Genomic DNA, 21,147 nt, shown 5'->3' with positions numbered 1-21,147 from the left:
GTCTATCATCGTCAAAGTCTACAATCAAAAGAAGACTTCATGAGAACAAATACAGAGGGTTCACCACAAGGTGCAAACCATTCATAAGCCTGAAGAATAGAAAAGCCAGATTAGACTTTGCCAAAAAAAATCTAAAAAAGTCAGAGCAGTTCTGGAAAAAAATTCTTTAGACAGATGAAACTAAGATTAATCTGTAGCAGAATGATGGGAAGAAAAAAGTGTGGACAAGGCTTGGAACAGCTGATGATCCAAAGCACAGAACGTCATCTGTGGTCACATGGTGGAGCTTGGTGTGTGATGACATGCACATGCATGGCTTCCAGTGGCACTGGGACATTGGTGTTTATTGATGATGGGACAGAAGCAGCCACAAGAATTCTGCCGTGTTTAGAGATATACTTTCAGCCAATGGACAATGATCCAAAACACACTGCAAAAGCAACCCAGGAGCTTTTGAAGGAAAAGAAGTGGAATATTCTGCAATGGCCAAGTCAATTACCTGATCTCAACCCAATTGAGCATTTCACTTTCTGGGCAAAACTAAAAGGCAGAAAGACCCACAAACAAAGAACTAATGAAGACAGCTGCAGTTAGAGCCGGGCAAAGCATCAGAAAGGGGGAAAGCCAGTCTTTGGCAATGTCAATTGGTTCCAGACTTCAGGCAGTCATTGCTAGTAAAGGATTCTCAACAAAATATAAAAAAATAACATTTTATTTATGATCACAGTCAAACCTTGGATTACGGGCATAATCCATTCCACATTGACTTCTATGGCATTGTCAGAACCATTGGTATGCTTCTACAATCAGATATGAACAATGGTTGAATATTCGGATAATATTTACATTATATGACAAGGTATATGCATAGCTCTTATTTAAATCATCTTGACGTATTTAAAACCTTTTAGCTTTTAGTGACATAACCTTGACCTTGTATTATTGTATTTATGAAAATATGTAAATCTGTGCTTTGGGAGATATACTATTTTCCTACCATCCAAAATATCAAAATTATTTTATCCGTGCTATTTTGAGGACAAGCAATACAAATGAATATTTAAAACATATATATTTATTAACCAAAGATATAGTGCAAAAACTAAAATCAGGTACAATTCGTGTTACAACACATAATTGGTATGCTTCTACAATCAGATATGAACAATGGTTGAATATTCAGATAATATTTACATTATATGACGAGGTATATTCATAGCTCTTATTTAAATCATCTTGACGTATTTAAAACCTTTTAGCTTTTAGTGACATAACCTTGACCTTGTATTATCTCTTCTCAATGACAAACAGATCTCTTGCTACTACTTATTATATATGTGTACAGAACAAATGTTATATTTGTACACAAGCTCTGCAATGCAAACAAGCTTAATTTTAAATTTAAGAAAAATTTATTTTCACATACCTCACTCCAAAACTGATTTACCATCGTTGGCACTTAGCTTTTCAAAGACAAACGTAATATGTATGTCTTTAATATTTGGAATACAATTACGTCATACTGCAGTTAGACATAACCAACTCCCAAATTATATTTGCCAAGTATATTTAAACGGTCTTGGTTGTGTGTATGTGGAAACCTTCAAATTACCAAAAGGTAAATAATCAAGATTATACATTACCAGTATGTAAGAGATCTTGCTGTTTGAGAAGTGAGAAAGTCCTACTGAAGGACTTCTGTGAGCCCCCTACATGTTTACGGCCAATCTCTGCCTTCCAGCTTCCTTCAGAGATCAGAGATCAGATCAGGCTCCAGCCATCAGCTCCCATCAGCCTTGCCATCTCTCTCCCACCAAGCTTTTTCCGAGATCCCCTCCTGTCTTGTGTAATCACTTTTTATCTCCCCAAAGAAGTGGGTGTGTATTTTACTATCACATGACTGGCGATGTCACATGACAATATGTTTTGGTGGGTGACCATCTTGAACCATGCCGATATTAACCTGTAGGGGGCAGTGGTGTCTAAAGAATAATTCCTAATTTGAGGGTTATTCAGAGTTAATCAGGATTATGGGCCTATAAAAACCGCCATAAGTTGTCCTGTATGTCAAACAATTGTCAGACATCCTGGCACTTCTTAGTGAATTGTGGGTTGGGAATGTTTACATATCATTAGCTCATACATCTGTTTAATTTATAAGACAAGTGAAAACCTTTGAAGTACCTTTACAGGAGAACCCTCGCTCCTCAAATATAGATTCTTAGTGTCACTTGTGATCTCACACTTGTAAGGATTATAATATATGTATATGTGCTTAACGAGTTATACTCTATGAACTACTAATACACATATATTGTTAAGGCATTTCAAATACACAATACTATTTTAGATATATGATATATTATTCCACCGGGATTGTGAATAAGCCCCATGACCTCAGTATATAAAGACAATACTGTGTTGTCATGCTGTGCATGGCCTTTTATCTCCCATGAAACCAGAATTCCTCATCATTCTCTTATCTTATAAGTGTCAAACCCAAAGAGATATGACCTGGGAGATGGCACAGGCAAGGTTTATACACCCCCCCTGTGAGACATAAAGTCCTTCTGGTAACACAGCCTTATTCACAGGTTTAGAACTGTGACTCAATTTAAGACACAAAATGGCATCTCTTCTGCTAAACATAATATGAATATGGAACACTATGAAACATATAAAATGTGCGATCTTATATGTATTCTTTTAACCCCAAATGTTCTGACAGCATGCAATACCGCATGTGGCCAGAGGTGGCGGGGCGCCGGAGAGACTTGGAGATCGTTCGGCTGCCCTTGGGAACGGAGTGTTTCCGAGTATTTCCAAATAGCTCCGGTGCCCCCGCACCTCTGGCCAAATGCGGTACTGCACACCGCAGAGGCTTGAATCCTGCTCGTATTCGGAAACGCCCGTTAACTGCAATCTGAGGTTCCACTGTATATTCATTTCTCCAATTACATTTGAGCCTCTGAAAATGGGGGGGGACTGTGTATAAAAATGGTTGCAGTTCCTAAAATTTGTACTTGCTATTTATGTCCAACCCCCTGAATTAAAGCTGAAAGTCTGAACTTCAAATTAATTTGGATTGTTTCGTTTTAATTTTATTCTGGTGGCATATAGAGCCAAAAGTATGAAAACTGTGCCTGTGTAGAAATTTAGATGGACCCAACTGTATTCTGTACCTATTAGATTGATCTATTACTGCTCTTGCAAAATAAAACAAGGTTACTTTTTTCCTTCTGATGGAATTTCCTAATGCTTTCTATGTAATAGTTTATTGGTTTATTCGTTGCTCTATTCGTTACATTTTTACATTGTTATGTACTCCTTTTGTTCATAAATTGATATGTTTAGCTTTATTTATTATTATGTATCAATTTGAATATTGTACCACCATCCTTGTATATACTCAATTTGTCAATCTTTGTTATAGTTAAAAAAAATATAAACACATTTGGCTAGAAGAGGTATTCATATCCCTTGAAATTTCCCACATTTTTGTCATGTTACAACCAAAAATGTAAATTTATTTTATGTGATAGACCAACATAAAGTGGCACATAATTGTGAAGTGGAAGGAAAATAATAAGTGGTTTTCAACATTTAAAGGGGTATGAATACTTTTTCAGGCACTGTAAATATTGGGATATTTCTTACCTTTTAGTCATGAATACATGAAATGCATTTAAACATTCAGGGGTAGATTCAGGTAGATTGGCTTATTTATATGCGGGCGTAGCGTATCTCAGATACGCTACGCCGCCGTAACTTAGTGAGGCAGGTTATGTATTCAACAAGAACCTGTGCCCTAAGTTACATCGGCGTAGCGTAAATCTGCCGGCGTAAGCGTGCCTAATTCAAATTGTGAAGAGGTGGGCGTGTTTTATGTAGATAACATGACCCCACATAAATTATGTTTTTGACTAACGGCGAATGCGCCGTCCGTGAAAATAGCCAAGTGCGCATGCTCCAAATTAACCCGCAAAAAGCCAATGCTTTCGACATTAACGTAAATTACGCACAGCCCCATTCACGGACGACTTACGCAAACAACGTAAAATATTCAAAATTCGACGCGGGAACGACGTCCATACTTAACATAGGATCTCATATAGCAGGGGTAACTTTACGCTGGAAAAAGCCCAACGTAAACTACGTAATAAAATGCGCCAGGCGGACGTACGTTTCTGAATCGGCGTATCTACCTAATTGACATATTCCTTGGGTAAATCGACGGAAGCGCCACCTAGCGGCCAGCGTAAATATGCAACTAAGATACGACGGCGTAAGAGACTTACGCTGGACGTATCTTAGAGAAATTCTGGCGTATCTGATTCTTTGAATCAGGCGCCAGGATACGACGCCTCACACTCAGAGATACGACGGCGTATCTGGAGATACGCCGTCGTATCTCCTACATGAATCTGGCCCTCGAAGTTTACAGTAGCTCTTAAAAAATAAAAATAAAAAATAAAAAAGTCAACATTAAAATTTTTGTTCTTTGAAAACATTGATTCTGTGATCCAATAAAATACGGAACGTCAGGGCCTTGAAAATCCCACAAAGATGCTTGTGTGTGATTTTCAAGGCCCTGACGAAGCGGGGCTACCCACGAAATGCATAGGCCATACTTTTGATACATCTGACCAGGATCTACACACCCTGGACCAAAGTAACAGTAAAACTGTATTTTGTATCAAACTGTGACATATTGTTTTAACGAATTCCATCCAAGGATGGTAAATAAAATCTTTTCTATGTTGTTTTAAAATTGTGATACAACTTATTTACTGCAGGCCAAACGTCAAGTCACTCCGTGTACTGCAGGCCTAGCTATGATTTTAAAGCCTCCTAATAAGGAGCACAGGCGTGCTAATCAATAGATAGAGTGCCTTGACGTTTGGCCTGCAGCTTAAACAGGTATTTGCAAATACATGCAACTAAACCTCTGTTTTTAATGACATACAGTTAGACAGATCAATTTGGTTTAGTGCTTTTTTGTTTGGCAACTTTGACCCTGGCTATTATGGAAAAAAAAATTATATTCCATATATATATTTAATCGCATACTGCTAAAAACGCATCTCATTCAAAGTCCCAACTCTCCCCCCTTTTTTATACATTTACAGGGATGGAGGCCTGAGGTAGTGTCTATCATATGCCTCATTCAAAGTCCCAACCCTATCCCCCCTTTTTAGCGCCTCTAAGTGTAGACTGTAATATAGTTTAATAAGTTCATAATTGTAGCAACTCACATAATGTAAAACGTAGGAAGACTCATCAATGCTAAAACTCCATGGAATGGTCGGTACTGCACCATGGGGGGGGGGGACACTGGAGGAGTGTTGATGTACAGCACTGTCGGGGACATGGAGCCAGCCGAGACCATCTTACATAGTAGTTAGAGAAATGCTTACATAGTTGAGTGAGTAACTTGTATAGCGCTACAAATGCAAACTAAATCGCCTCAAGGTGCTTATTTCCATCCAGTGTCATCTTTATCCTTCAGAAGAGATGAGTCTTGAGTTTCTTCCTGAAGGCCCGATGGTTTTCTTCCATGCGGATGTTTGTGGGAACAACGTTCCATAGCTGAGGTCCTTGGACTGCACATCTTTGTTCTCCCTTCGATTTGAAGTGGGATTTGGGGATGTGGAGGAGGTTTTGGTTGGTTGATACAGATTCCAGTTAGTCAGGTTGAAAAAAAAGACACAAGTCCATCTAGTTCAACCATCTTTCATCAGGCACTGCACCATCAGTGTGGTGTCAGCATGGTGATGTCACTGGGGAGGAGATGTGACGCTTTCTGAGCATGTTCAAATACATTCAAAATTCATATAAATTAATATTTGTAGATATTTATTTGTAAATCATCTTTTATAAATATAAGAATTTTAAATGTATTTGAACTGAGCATGCTGGGCACTGCAGTGCCATGCTATTCAGAGCCCGCCTCCTTGCATCCACTTATAAGGCTCCACTAGTCCTCTCCCCTCCAGTTTGAGAAAGGAGCGTGCTTGCCTTTCCAGACCTTGCGCATGCTAGGAAACGCATCGCATCTCCTCCCCAATGACGTCACCATGCTGATGGGGCGGTCCACGGAGCGGTCCAGCCCTCAATCATGATGACAGACAGTCTTGGCCGGCTCCATGTCCTTGTCAGTGCTCTACATTCATCCCCCATGGTGCAGTGGCGGCCATTCCATGGGGTTCTATCATTGATGAGCCTTCCTATGTTTTACATTATAAGAGTTGCTACAATTATGAGCTTATTAAACAATATTACAGTCTACAATTGGAGGCCACTGGGAAACCAGCGGCTGTAGCTGTGCCCTAGGTGACTGCCTAGTTTACCTAACGGTAGCACCGTCCCTGCCCATATGCTGAGCACTGATACACCTTTATGGCCTGTATTTTATAAATAGGATGCCAATCGTAGCAATGGTCTTCTCTTATTTTCTCCCTTTTGGTCTGTAAAATAAACCATCAAAAAAAATGTTAATATATGTGCTCAATAAGACAAATAAATACCCGTTGGTCCTGCCAGAAATCCAGTGTGCTGATAAATTCCTGTGCTCTCTTCATGTGCTGCACTCCTGTTGGCTATATTGTTTGCTGGCATCTTTACAGAACTCCTTCCTCTATGTTATTGAGAAGAGGAGGGGGGTGCTCTGTAGAATTGTCTTTTTTCTGTTGTCCTAATACAGTAAGGTCAGGGGGCGTTGTCACCCTAGGACAGGTCACCAGGTAAAAGTAAAGGTGAAAAACCCCTGGAAAAAAGAAAACCAATGGAGCCATCATGTCTAAGGGTTTGTGAGTCGGGCCGAGCTGCTCTGTGTTCGTCAATAGATACAGAGAGGGTGGCTCGAGAGTGAGCCCACACAAGTGCCCACATAGAAAACTGATTTCTATAGGGCCACTCACTGAAGAGGAGGAGCCAGGCGTGTCGGCGAGGGACCCCAGAAGAGGTACAACCATTGCACAGAGCCCGGTAGGTATAACATGTTTATTATTTTGTTAAAAAAAATCAAAGCTTTACGAACACTAAAATGTACAGATTGTTACCTATAATTTGGTTAGGATCTGAGGAAATTTTGTGTTCTTTTTCGTTTTATTGTTGTATTTATCTCTGCACTGGAGACGTTATGATGTATTTCCCTAATGTATGTTGATGAGGGACTTTTTCTGAAATGATGATGAACCTAATGACACACTTTGTAAGAATGTCTCTCTACCCTAAGTGGAAATTATTGTAGGTAGATGCTGGTAAAGTGAGTCACTGTCTGACTTCTTATATCTCCTGGGAATCAGGAAGATTTTTCTGTTATTTTCCACTTCTGAGATTCCAACCTACAGACAGAAACCACTCGTATCCTACATTATAGAGGAGGATGTGATGTCACTGCAATGACTCTTCTGAAGAATTACACATCGTAGGGGCAATTCGTGGCAACAGAACAATATCCTCCCTGACCACCAGACAATATCTTTCCTGGCCACGGATTATTAAAACCTTTCTGGCCACCAAACAATATCCTACCTGTCCACCAGACAACATCCTTCTTGGCCACCATACACCCTTTCTGGCCACCAGGCAATGTCCTTTCTGACCACCAGACAATGCCCTTCCTGGCCACAGATTAATAACCTTCCTGGTGGCCACAATGTCCTTCCTGGTGGCCACCAGACAACATTCTTTATGGCCATTATGCACCCTTTTTGGCCACCAGACAATGTCCTTCTTGGCCACCATACACCCTTTCTGGCCACCAGACAATGCCCTTCCTGGCCACAGATTAATAACCTTCCTGGCCACAATGTCCTTCCTGGTGGCCACCAGACAACATTCTTCATGGCCATTATGCACCCTTTTTGGCTACCAGACAATGTCCTTCTTGACCACAAGATAACATCCTTCCTGGTGGCCACCAGACAACGTCCCGACCACCAGACAACTGTGGGTATATAATTGGGTATATGGGATTGTATGATATTTTTTATTTTATTTTTTTATGGTTGAACTGGATGGACTTGTGTCTTTTTTAACCTGACTAACTATATAACTATGTCCTTCTTGGCCACCATACACCCTTCCTGACTACAAGACAATGTCCTTCCTGACTACCAGACAATGTCCTTCCTGACTACCAAACAATGTCCTTCCTGACCACCAGACAATGTACATCCTGGCCACAGATTAATAACCTTCCTGGCCGCAATGTACTTCCTGGTGGCCACCAGACAACATTCTTCCTGGCCATTATGCACCCTTTTTGGCCACCAGACAATGTCCTTCTTGACCACAAGGCAACATCCTTCCTGGTGACCATACACCCTTTCTGGCCACCAGACAATGTCCTTCCTGGCCACAGATCAATAACTTTCCAGGCCACAATGTCCTTCCTGGTGGCCACCAGACAACATCCTTCCTGGCCATTATGCACCCTTTTTGGCCACCAGACAATGTCCTTCTTGACCACAAGACAATATCCTTCCTGGCCACAAGAAAACATCCTTTCTGGTGACCATACACCCTTTCTGGCCACCAGACAATGTCCTTTCTGGCCACCATACACCCTTTCTGGCCACCAGACAATGTCCTTCCTGGCCACCATACACCCGTTCTTGTCACCAGACAACATCCTTCTTGGCCCGCATACAACATCCTTTCTGGCCACCAAATATATTCTTACTGGACACAGAATAATATCCTTCCTGGCCACACAATATCCTTTCTTGCCTCTGACTAATATTCTTCCTGGCCACAGCACAATATCCTTCCTGACCTCTGCATAATATCCTTCCTGACCACTAGATAATTTCCCTTCAGGCAACAGGACAATATCCTTCCTGGTCATAAGGCAATATTTATCCTGGCCACCAGACAATGTCCTTCCTGACTACAAGACAATATCCTTCCTTGCTCAACACTGTATCCTGCCTGGCCACCATAATCCATGCTTCCTGGACCAAAAGACACACTCGTTTGCCCCGTACACACAATCGAGTGAGATGAGAGCTTTTGGTTGGGAATCCCGACCATGTGTATGCTCCATCGGACTTTTTCCAACAGGAAAACGGCCAAAAAAAGCCGGCAAAAGATAGAGAGCTTTTTTCACGTCGGAAATCCTTCCTGGCCAATGGTCAATATTCTTCCTGGTCACCAAACCATACATTCTTCCTAGTCACCAAACCATACATTCTTCCTGGTCACCAAACCATACATTCTTCCTGTTCACCAAACCATACATTCTTCCTGGTCACCAAACCATACATTCTTCCTGGTCACCAAACCATACATTCTTCCTGGTCACCAAACCATACATTCTTCCTGGTCACCAAACCATACATTCTTCCTGGTCACCAAACCATACATTCTTCCTAGTCACCAAACCATACATTCTTCCTGGTCACCAAACCATACATTCTTCCTAGTCACCAAACCATACATTCTTCCTGGTCACCAAACCATACATTCTTCCTGGTCACCAAACCATACATTCTTCCTGGTCACCAAACCATACATTCTTCCTGGTCACCAAACCATACATTCTTCCTGGTCACCAAACCATACATTCTTCCTGGTCACCAAACCATACATTCTTCCTAGTCACCAAACCATACATTCTTCCTGGTCACCAAACCATACATTCTTCCTGGTCACCAAACCATACATTCTTCCTGGTCACCAAACCATACATTCTTCCTGGTCACCAAACCATACATTCTTCCTGGTCACCAAACCATACATTCTTCCTGGTCACCAAACCATACATTCTTCCTGGTCACCAAACCATACATTCTTCCTGGTCACCAAACCATACATTCTTCCTGGTCACCAAACCATACATTCTTCCTGGTCACCAAACCATACATTCTTCCTGGTCACCAAACCATATCCTTCTGGCCACAGGATACTATCCAGAACCTCCACCGATCTCAAGGATTTGACAGGCAGAATGCAAATCCTTCCATCTATTGTCTGGTTGTGTATTACACATGCTTGATGTGTAGTTTGTTGGTTCAGCTACTAAGGTTTGATACAAAATTGAAAATGATTATATATATATATATATATATATATATACACACACACACAGTATCTCACAAAAGTAAGTACACCCCTCACCTTTTCGTAAATATTTTTGTTGTATCTTTTCATGTGACAACACTGAAGAAATTACACTTTGTTACAATGTTGTGTAGTGAGTGTACAGCTTGTATAACAGTGTAAATTTGCTGTCCCCTCAAAATAACTCAACACACAGCCATTAATGTCTAAACCACTGGCAACAAAAGAGTACACCCCTAAGTGAAAATGTCCAAATTGGGCCCAATTAGCCATTTTCCTTCCCCGGTGTCATGTGACGTGTTAGTATTATCGTGTTAGTATTACAAGGTCTCAGGTGTGAATGGGGAGCAGGTGGGTTAAATTGGTGTTATCGCTCTCACTCTCTCATACTGGTCACTGGAAGTTCAACATGGCACCTCATGGCAAAAAACTCTCTGAGGATCTGAAATTAAGAATTGTTTCTCTACATAAAGATGGCCGAGGATATAAGAAGATTGCCAAGAGCCTGAAACTGATCTGCAGCACGGGGGCCAAGACCATCCAGCGGTATAACAGGACGGGTTCCCCTCCCCCCGCCTCGCTATGGTCCACCATAGAAGTTGAGGTCACGTGCTCAGCGTCATATCCAGAGGTTGTCTTTGGGAAATAGACCTATGAGTGCTGCCAGCATTGCTGCAGAGGTTGAAGGGGTGGGGGGTCAGCCTGTCAGTGCTCAGACCATACACTGCACACTGCATCAAATTGGTCTGCATGGTTTTCGTCCCAGAAGGAAGCCTCTTCTAAAGATAATGCACAAGAAAGACCACAAACAGTTTGCTGAAGACTAAGGACATGGATTACTGGGATTACTGTCCTGTGGTCTGATGAGACCAAGATAAAGATATTTGGTGTCAGATGGTGTCAGGCGTGTGTGGGGACAACCAGGTGAGGAGGACAAAGACGAGTGTGTCTTGTCTGCAGTCAGGCATGGTGGGGGGAGGGTCATGGTCTGGGGCTGCATGAGTGCTGCCGGCACTGGGGAGCTACAGATCATTGAGGGGACCATGAATGCCAACATGTACTGTGACATACTGAAGCAGAGCATGATCCCTTCCCTTCAGAGACTGGGCCGCAGGGTAGTATTCCAACATGATAATGACCCCAAACACACCTCCAAGACGACCACTGCCTTGCTAAAGAAGCTGAGGATAAAGGTGATGGACTGGCCAAGCATGTCTTCAGACCTAAACCCTATTGATCATCTGTGGGACGTCCTCAAACAGAAGGTGGGGGAGCGCAAGGTCTCCAACATCCACCAGCTCTGTGATGTCATCATGGAGGAGGGGAAGAGGACTCCAGTGGCAACCTGTGAAGCTCTGGTGACCTCCATGCCCAAGAGGGTTAAGGCAGTGCTGGAAAATAATGGCGGCCACACAAAATATTGACACTTTGGGCCCAATTTGGACATTTTCACTTAGGGGTGTACTCACTTTTGTTGCCAGCGGTTTAGACATTAAGGGCTGTGTGAGTTATTTTGAGGGAACAGCAAATTTACACCATTATACAAGCTGTACACTCACTACACAACATTGTAGCAAAGTGTAATTTCTTCAGTGTTGTCACATGAAAAGATAGAAGAAAAAATTTACAAAAATGTGACTGAGGGGTGTACTCACTTTTGTGAGATATTGTGTATGTATATATATACACACACACACATTTCTTAGTATCATAAATGAAAAAATAATACACACATTACACAATGTAACAATCAGAGATCACGTGAAAGAAGTTCAGAATGAGGCTGATTGTAGAAAGGATTTTTATCGAATATTTCTGTTCTCCTCCACAGATGAGACTGAAGTGGTGGCTTCCCTCTATGGAACTGTCACCCTCCGGTGTTGGTTTCCCTTTATACAAGGACGGGAAGGTCTGTCGGTGGTCTGGGAGAAGAATGATAAGGATGGGAGAAGATCGATCGCACACAAGTTTATAGATGGCCAGGATAATCTCAGAGATCAAGATATAAACTACACGGGACGCACAGAATTGTCTGGAGATTTCTCCTACGGAACAGTGGACCTGACACTGCGAGAGGTCACCTTCAATGACGAAGGAACTTATTACTGCAGAGCAGCCAATAGAAGAGGCCATTGGGACAAGAAGGTGGACCTAACCATAGGCAGTAAGTTCTGCTCCACCTAGTCTTTGGCCTAATATACACAGCTTTTCTGGTTTCCCATTCCATCAACTCTATACTGTCATGTATGGCTGCAGATTATGGGCCCACCATGCAGCCTGCACGTATGATATTGGCATACCTCCCAACTTTTCAACTTCGGAATGAGGGACAAATGAGCATACCCCCCTAAACGAAGTTGTTGAGCGGGGTCCGCGGATGAAAGTTGTTGAGCGGGAAGGGGGGGGATTCAAGTTGTTGTTGAGCGGGGGGGGGGGGGTCCGCGGATCAAAGTTCTTGAGCGGGGGGGGCCCCGGATGAAAGTTGTTGAGCGGGGTCGGAGGATTAAAGTTGTTGAGCGGGGGGGGATTCAAGTTGTTGAGCGGGGGAGGGTCCGCGGATCAAAGTTGTCGAGCGGGGGGCGCAGATGAAGTTGTTGAGTGGGGTTCGGAGGATTGAAGTTGTTGTTGAGCGGGGGGGGCCCTGATCAAAGTTGTTGAGCGAGGGTGGGTACAGAGGTCAAAGTTGTTGCGCGGGGGGGTGGAATTCCATGGATCTGAGTTGTTGAGCGGGGGGGGGGGGGCGCTGATCTATCGGGATCGCGGGATTTACCGCGAATCGCGGTAATCGCGGGGGGGAGCCAAATTGCGGGACAATAGCACTGCTCGCGGGATTTAACGTGAAGCGCGGGACATTTGCGCGAAATCCTGGATGGTTGGGAGGTATGTGGCGCAGTATTCACCAGAGTACCCTGATATAATGGCCAGAACAACTCCCAGGTTACAGCCCACAAATGCACCCATGCATGCTACAGCTGACCAGTTATCGGAAAGGAAGTAGGGATCTTGGAGGTACTTAAAGGGGTTGTAAAGGTAAAAAAAAAATCCTAAATATCTTCCTCTACCTTAGTGCAGTCCTCCTCCACTTACCTCATCCTTCCATTTTGCTTTTAAATGTCCTTATTTCTTCTGAGAAATCCTCACTTCCTGTTCTTCTGTCTGTAACTACACACAGTAATGCAAGGCTTTCTCCCTGGTGTGGAGTGTCGTGCTCACTAACACACAGCTCCTTTCTCTATCTGAAAAGTATAGAGCATCCTGACTCTCCTGTAGTCCAAGGGAGGGGGCGAGCACGACACTCCACGCTATTGACTCTGGTGTAAGGGGTAATTAAAGCGCTTGACTTGTAGTTTTGGTAGCTGTTTTTTTTTTGTTAAGGTTATCTGAAAGATGGGTTTCAAATATTTTGACAGGGGCGCAGTTTCAGTGCTTGCCATAGGCGCCATTTTCACTAGATACGCCTCTGCTGACATTTATAGGTAAAGTTGATCCGGGGAAAATCCGATTGCCTCTCGGGGAATCAGGAAGGAATTTTTTACCCTGCTGTAGCAAATTGGATCTCATGCTCTGCTGGGGTTTTATGCTTTCCTCTGGATCAACTGTGGGTATAGAATTGGGTATATGTGATTGTATGATATTATTATTGTTTTATTTATTTTGGTTGAACTTTATGGACTTGTGTCTTTTTTCAACCTGACTAACTATGTAACTGGGGCTACATGTGTGCTAAGTTTGGGGTCCAGGGGAAATTTTCGTTTAACATGGGAGTCTACGGAAGGCGTGCCCGGCTTTGAAAAATCGGTGCTCCCTGGCCGTAGGTCCCCCGGACAACAAACTTTGCGCACTTGTAGAGGAAGAGTGGGGCTAAGGTACATGTGTGCCAAGTTTGGTCAGCCGGTACCAGGTTCCCAAAGTCTGGGAGATCAGGCGCAAAAACTGAGATCCCTTCATTGGTTGCCAGTAAAAGACAGAATCACTTTTAAGGCACTGTCTAACGCATAAGTGTATTCTGGGAAATGCCCCCCAATATCTATGCGAAAAACTAAAATCTCACAACCCCAATCGCGTTCTGCGATCCACCAACCAAAATCTACTCAAGATACCCAAAGCCAGATACAAGTCCAAAGGAGAACAAAGATTTGCGGTCCAAGGACCCAGACTATGGAACGCTCTACCAACCAGCATACGGTTGGAGGAGAACCACTTGGCCTTCAGGAGAAAGATCAAGACCCATCTCTTCTGAGGGCCCAGGGAATGAATACCAAGCGCCCAGAGGCGATTCAGTTCGCATGTGTTGCGCTATATAAGTTTCTCACTCACTCAAAAAGGTGACTCAAGTATAAAATGAGGGGGGGCATTTTCAGCACCAAAATATTTGCCGAAAAACTCGGCTTATACTCAAGTATATACGGTAAACGTAAGAACTGAATTGAAACATTATAGAACTCTATTACGTCTTAGGCCATATAGACCAATGTTTGTAAAACTTAATGCATTGTAGAGAATTAGTTGCTATATGGCCCCGTACACACGACCGAGTTTCTCGGCAGAATTCAGCCAGAAACTCGGTCGGAGCTGGATTCTGGCGAGAAACTCGGTCGTGTGTACACTTTTAAGCGAGGAAGCCGACGAGGAACTCGTCGGGCCGATTAGAGAACATGTTCTCTATTTCCTCGTTGTTCAATGAGGAAAGTCGGCCCGCCGAGATCCTCGGCGGCTTCAACACTGAACTCGACGAGGAACTCGATGTGTTTGGCACGTCGAGTTCCTCGGACGTGTGTACGGGGCCTGAGACGTTCAATTGTGTAGTTCCTTTGGACTGCTTTTGTAACATCAGAGAGGTTTATGGAATTTTTGATTTTTCCAGTTATGTAGTATTAGTATTTGCGTTTCCAGTAGGATGTGAGTCACGACTGGTCTATAGTCCAGTGGAAACTTTTCTATGCCTAATGCCGCGTACACACGACCGTTATTTATGTCATGAAAAAAAAACAAGCCTGCCTTTCATACACACGTTCGTGAAAAAACAGTCGAGCATAGCACAGTGACGTACAACACATACGACGGCACTATAAAGGGGAAGTTCCATTTGAATGGCGCCACCCTTTGGGCTGCTTTTGCTAATTTCCCAGTATCATAACTTGCTGCTGAGCATGCGTGTTTTTTCCCCTTCGTTAAATCGTAAACATGACCGTTTTTCACGACGTGAAAAACTACGAGGAAAAATAGAGCAGGTTCTAAAAAAAAAATTTAGCCATTTTTCTTGTCGAGAAAAATGCTCTGGAGCCTACACACGTTACGTTTTTCACAACCAATTTAAAAAATTGAATTTTCTCGTCATGAAAAACAGTCATGTGTACGTGGCATAAGTCCTGGTTCACACTACCACGACTTGGGATCTGACTTGTGTCGCCCCAAGTCGTGCAACATGAGAAATTCAATTGAAGTGAATGAGAGCTGTCTTAATATACACGTCGCTCTGACTTCAGAAAAGGTTGCTGTACTACTTCAAGGTGACTTCTAGGCAACTTGTACCCATTGATTTCAATGGAAGTCGCCTCCAAAGTCCGATCACTGTTTTAACTGAAGCAACTTTACAGGAAGAGAAAATAGTTTTCTCAGGCAAACCCCTCCCTCCCACAGAGCTGATTATTGTTTGATTGGCCACTGGCAAAGTTTCCTGTACTGGAGGCAACTTGAAGTTGCCTCCAAGTTGCCCTCAAATTGCCTTGAAGTTGCCTCAAGTTGCCTCAAAGTCCTGCCGTCTTTCATGTCGCTGTAGTGTAAACTGGCACTAAGTTTAGAATTGCTGAGGTTGGGGCAGGAGGGGGGCAGTATTTCTGTGAGGGAAGAGATTAATTGTAATGTTTGGTTCCACAGACTTCTTACATTTGGGCATTGCCATAACATGTGTAGCAAGTTTCCTATTTGCCCACAATTAGAGTTGAGCGAATCGGGTTCGGTACGGACTTTGGGTTAATAATTGGAAAAAGTTCGGGTCCGGGATCGGAGTTCGGGGAAAAAAAAATGTGCGGAGATCCCTGCAAATTCACTAACCAGACCCTTTAGGTCTGGTTATGGATATTAAGGGGAACCCCGCCGGCAATTTAAACAAAAAAATTACGTGTGGTTCCCCCTAAATATCCATAACCAGACCCGTTATCCGAGCACGTTTACCTGGCCGGCCGCAGAAAAGAGGGGGGGACAGAGTGCGGCCCCCCTCTCCTGAACCGCACCAGGCCACATGTGTTTTTTTTTTACAAGAATTTACACTTCCTTCGTGAAATGGTAGGGGTACAGTGTACCCCATTACCATTTCACACAGGGGGGGGGGGTCAGGATCTGGGGGTCCCCTTTGTTAAAGGGGTCTTCCAAATTCTGATAAGCCTCCCGCCCGCAGACCCCCACAACCACCGGGCAAGGGTTGTGGGGATGAGACCCTTGTCCCCATCAACATGGGGACATCCTCCCCATGTTGAGGGCATGTGGCCTGGTGTGGTCGGCCAGGTCAACGTGTTCGGATAACGGGTCTGGTTATGGATATTTAGGGGGAACCGCACGTCAATTTTTTTTTTAAATTGACGGCGGGGTTCCCCTTAATATCCATACCAGACCTAAAGTGTCTGGTTATTGAATTTGCGGGGACCTCCGCGCATTTTTTTTTCTAAAAGTCCCTGTCCCATTGACTACTACTTTTTTTTTAAAGTTCGGGTTCGGACCCGAACATCCAGGTGTCCGCTCAACTCTACCCACAATCTCTTCAGCATTGTGGTGATGATCCTAAGTAGTTTGCTAATCTTCTGATTAACTTCTTCATTGCAAGAAACCATTTCCCCTGGAGTTCCCGCCCCCCTGGGGCTTTATTTTACTGCATGTTAAGACAAAACAGAGGAGAACTGGCAGTGGAGAGGACTTTCTGTAAGGGACAGTGCTGGAGACACCCATTGGGTACCTGCAGCAATCCTGTTCTATTCTTAAAATGAGTGGTCAACGTATTTAAAACAAAATGTGAATCTGGAGTTCTTTTGTAACGTTAAGTTTCTTTTATTTTTAGATTTAAATGCAGAGGAGTCAACAGTTACTGTCATTCACATTGATGGGAAGAAGCGTCTGAAGTGTATCGCTATCGGCGTGTTCAGGAATCCCTGGGTCAAGTGGTATGATGAGAAGGGCTTCCATCTGTCCGAACATGGAACGCGTAACATAACCGACATCCGTAATGGCCGTAAGATGGTGGAGTCTGTGCTGAACTTGGATGTGGAAACAAATAAATCATACTTTTGTCTGCTGAGAGAGGGGAGACTGAAGAGGACCGCCCGAGCTGTGCTATCAGGTATTATCACCTAACAAAGTCTAATATAAGGGGGGAATTACAACAAAGAAACGGGGAGAAAGACCAGAGGAGCAACTAGAAGACCCGGACACAGCCAGCACAGATATGAAAGTATATCTAACATGGGGCTAGATTCAGGTACCGCTGCGCACTTCTTACGGAGGCGCAGCGTACCGTTTTTTCCCTGCGCCCCCGCAAATTATCTGCGCTTCGCTTCATTCACGAAGCAGTAGCCACGTAATTTGCGTGGGCGCTCCTCAAAAATGCCCGGCGTAAGGGCGCGTAATTTAAATGATCCCGTAGGGGGCGTGGATCATTTAAATTAGGCGCGTTCCCGCGCCGAACGTAGTGCGCATGCTCCGTTGGGAAACTTTCCCGACGTGCATTGCGGCAAATGACGTCGCAAGGACGTCATTTGCTTCAAAGTGAACGTAAATGGCGTCCAGCGCCATTCACGATTCACTTACGCAAATTACGTAAAATGTAAACTTCGCGACACAGGAACGACGGGTATACGTAGCATTGGCTGCCCCTGCTAATAGCAGGAGCAGCCTTACGCGAAACCCGACGAACGTAAACAACGTAAACTGCGTACGCAGGGCTCGCGTAGGGTAGTGAATCGGCGTTAGTATGCAATTTGCATACTCTACGCTGACCACTACGGGAACGCCCCCTAGCGGCCATCGTAAGAATACAGCCTACGATATGACTGGCGTAAGAGCCTTATGCCAGTCATATCTTAGGCTGCAGTCGGTGTATCGAGGTTCCTAAATCAGGAGCATTCGAAACGCCGGCGCAAGTAAGCAATTGCGCTGCGTAACTATGGTTACGCAGACGCAATTGCTTTTTGAATCTGGGCCATTGTTTTTTGTTTTGGCTTTGGATAGAGGGGAAGGGTTAAAGTGGTTGTAAGGGGGACACATGCAGGGGTCAGGGAATATCTTTCAAACCCTGCAGGTTTAGGAGATATTCTGGGTAGCTATAGGTAAGCTGTCACATACCTGGTGGAGATCGAGCTGGAGAGGGGGTTTCTTTTGCACCTCCTGTCCAACACCCCTGGTAGTGAAGACAGGGAGTGAAGGACACAGAGTGGCACGAGGGCCGATGCTGTGGATTGCGCTGGCTGGGCCTTGGCAGGAACCAGGTGGCTGAAGAGCGCTGGGCAGGCTCTGAGAACTGGAGCTCTGTATCGCTAGGTCAGCAGATGGATGCGTAGCTGGGACTTAAGTCAGGAGGTCATCAACAGCCTGACAGAGCAGGTACCGAGACGAGAGGCAGAGATGGGACACAGGCCGGGTTCGGTACACAGACGGGCAGCAAGGTACAGGAACATCAGACAGAAGCGGAGTCAAACACAAGCCGGGATCAGGTAGGCAGGCGGAGGTCAAGGAGAGTCGTCTTAATGTACACTACTGAAGTCTCTCTGACAGATCCAAGGTGGAGAAGAACTTGTCCAAGGGCCGTTAAGGATTCCTCGACCTTGACCTAGACTGCCATCGTTTTTTCGCATCAGGATGACAGGAGTGGCCGATGGACTGCAGCTTTCCTTGATCACTCCACTCTGAAGCATGTTGCAGAATAACGCCTTGACCTCTTGGTACAATGATGTGGGAATGCGATGGTACCGTATCCCCCATGAGTATGGGGTAAAAGATGGTTTAGTTGAACCCATAGTCCTCTGGACTGGTGACAAACATTAGCAGGTGTTTTTCCAGCAGTTGATGAAACAATCTTTGTTGGGGTAGAGAAAATTCTTTAAAGGGGATATCCAGCTCCTCTAGTAGGGACCTGATATAATGGCAAAGCACTGCATGGAGATCAGCCAAGATGGGGTGTCTGTGCAGCGATATTGGCATAGTATCCAGGTTGACGAGTTGCACCAAGACTCTTCCCCAATGGACCTTGGATAGGGTACGGCCCACCAACCACTCCCCTGATGTCATGGGATGCTTTTGATGTTCTACCATAAACGTGGCCCCCTGTCATTTCTTGTGGGCCCCAAAGGGAAGTTACCAGACCACCTCTTGCATGTGTGCCAAGAGTAACTTTTGCTTGGGGGTGTACGGACCACTCCTGCTTTCTCCAGTTGCTTCTTGCTTGTCCTGCACTGGGCCTTATAAGCCTGGAGCACTCAGAGCCACACAGTTCAGACCACAGCCAAGCACCCCGAATATTCATATTTAGCCAAGGCAAGGTAAGTCCTGGTCTTTCAAGACATTCATGACCACCGCAACAGGCGCTGCTGGGTCTTGGTTCACCTCTACCCCTAACCACTCCACCACCTGGTCTTCAATTTGAATCCTCACCCAGGTGACGCCATCGACCAGGATAGATAGATTATTGTCCACTCTGAGGGACAGCCAGCAAGAGTCTAACTTTTCTCGTGCTTCAAACTTCTGCACATAGAAATTGTACTTCATAACCATGACTTCTGACCTTGAGTCAATCAGGCATGGGACTTCTTGCCTGTTAACTAAGGCAGCCACAACTTGGTCTGGTGCAACCATGTCCTCTGACTTGCTGGGTTGTTGGTCCCAGAGTTGTCCCTCTGCCCCAGGAGTCAGTTTTTTTTAAGATAACTTGGAAGGGTTTCTGAATCCAGACCGCCCACAGTAATATGTCTATAGTGGCCCCACCTCCAGCATTTTCGGTCTTCTTCGAGGTCCCTGCGCAGTGGGTTCTTGCTTCGATGGGGTTGTGGTAAGTCCTTCTTAGAGGATTCTACCTCCTGTTTGAAGGTGGCCAGATCCTGAACTAGCTTTGCCAGTTTATCCATAGCTGAAAGGGGTGAAGCTGCCAGGGCCTTCTCTTTGAAGTATGCAGGTCCAAATTCCTTGGTCACTGCCACCTTTGCATTAGTCTTCCTATTTCAATGCAACCGCATCCACTACCACATTATAGAAGGAGGTGGTGGGTTGTGCCTTAACTTTCACTTGCAAAGCTCTCTGGACTGAGCCAGCCTTCAGGCCAGCTATGAACTGATTCCTCGATATATGATCTGAGTCACTGATGTCAGCGCTCACACCCACATCCCTCTTCTCCAGGTGCCCACAGAGGTTCTGCATGGCTACTGCATAATTGGCAAGGTTCTTGTCGTCCTGCTGTTATCTTAAGAAGAACCTTCACCTCAGCCCTGGAAGCGGTATCTTTTCTCAAAACAGGCCCTCCAAATGTGATACAATCTGTTCTACAGTAGCTCACTTGTCCTTTGGCAGTTCCATCATCATGTGGCGGGCATCATCCTCTAAGGCGTTAATAGCCAGCTCCGCCACCAACCGGGCCAGGACCTGGTACAGGTGCACGGTACTCCCCAGTCTATCCTCCCACTCTGCCAAGGAGATGTTACTTTGGTACTTCCGTAATAGTCTAAGGCCAATGCTAGCGGAGCCATGCTGGAGCACATTTTTTTTTTATTTTTTTTTTAAATAGGGTGGTGAATGGTAGGTTTTATTGTTGCTGGGTGCCTGCAGGGAGATTTTCCCTTTTTTATTGTCTTGGAGTCACCATAGTAAATAATGAAATATCAGCAGAGTGCAAACATCAATAAAAACCTGGCAATAGGAGTTCTATTTTGTTTATATCTACATAGGTCTATATTAAGTTATATTTTGTAAGAACTTTGAATATTATGGGCCAGATTCACAAAAGAGATACGCCGTCGTATCTCTGTTTCTATCTATGCGACTGATTCATAGAATCAGTTACGAATAGATATCCCTAAGATCCGACAGGTGTAATTGTTTTACACT

The 21,147-nt window shown here is 44.4% G+C and overlaps 1 protein-coding gene across 2 annotated transcripts in view; it reads left to right on the top strand.

Annotated features, from left to right (window-relative positions):
- LOC120928118 (butyrophilin-like protein 3) overlaps positions 1 to 21,147 on the top strand; it is a 67,285-nt gene that overhangs the window by 32,223 nt on the left and 13,915 nt on the right. Inside the window, exons 4-6 of one of the 2 annotated variants that reach the window (XM_040339229.1) lie at positions 11,900 to 12,232; positions 17,120 to 17,398; positions 18,829 to 21,092. In XM_040339229.1, the coding sequence (XP_040195163.1) occupies positions 11,900 to 12,232; positions 17,120 to 17,398; positions 18,829 to 18,887 (671 nt within the window). In that variant the 3' untranslated portion in view covers positions 18,888 to 21,092. Of the gene's footprint in view, positions 1 to 11,899; positions 12,233 to 17,119; positions 17,399 to 18,828; positions 21,093 to 21,147 lie in introns of those variants that run through there. The other variant, XM_040339231.1, reaches the window with a different exon arrangement.

Source organism: Rana temporaria, chromosome 2 (genome assembly GCF_905171775.1).
Source record: "Rana temporaria chromosome 2, aRanTem1.1, whole genome shotgun sequence".
Lineage (NCBI taxonomy): Eukaryota > Metazoa > Chordata > Amphibia > Anura > Ranidae > Rana > Rana temporaria.
Note: the sequence above shows the minus strand (reverse complement) of the source record. Positions and strands in the feature narration are given on the sequence as shown.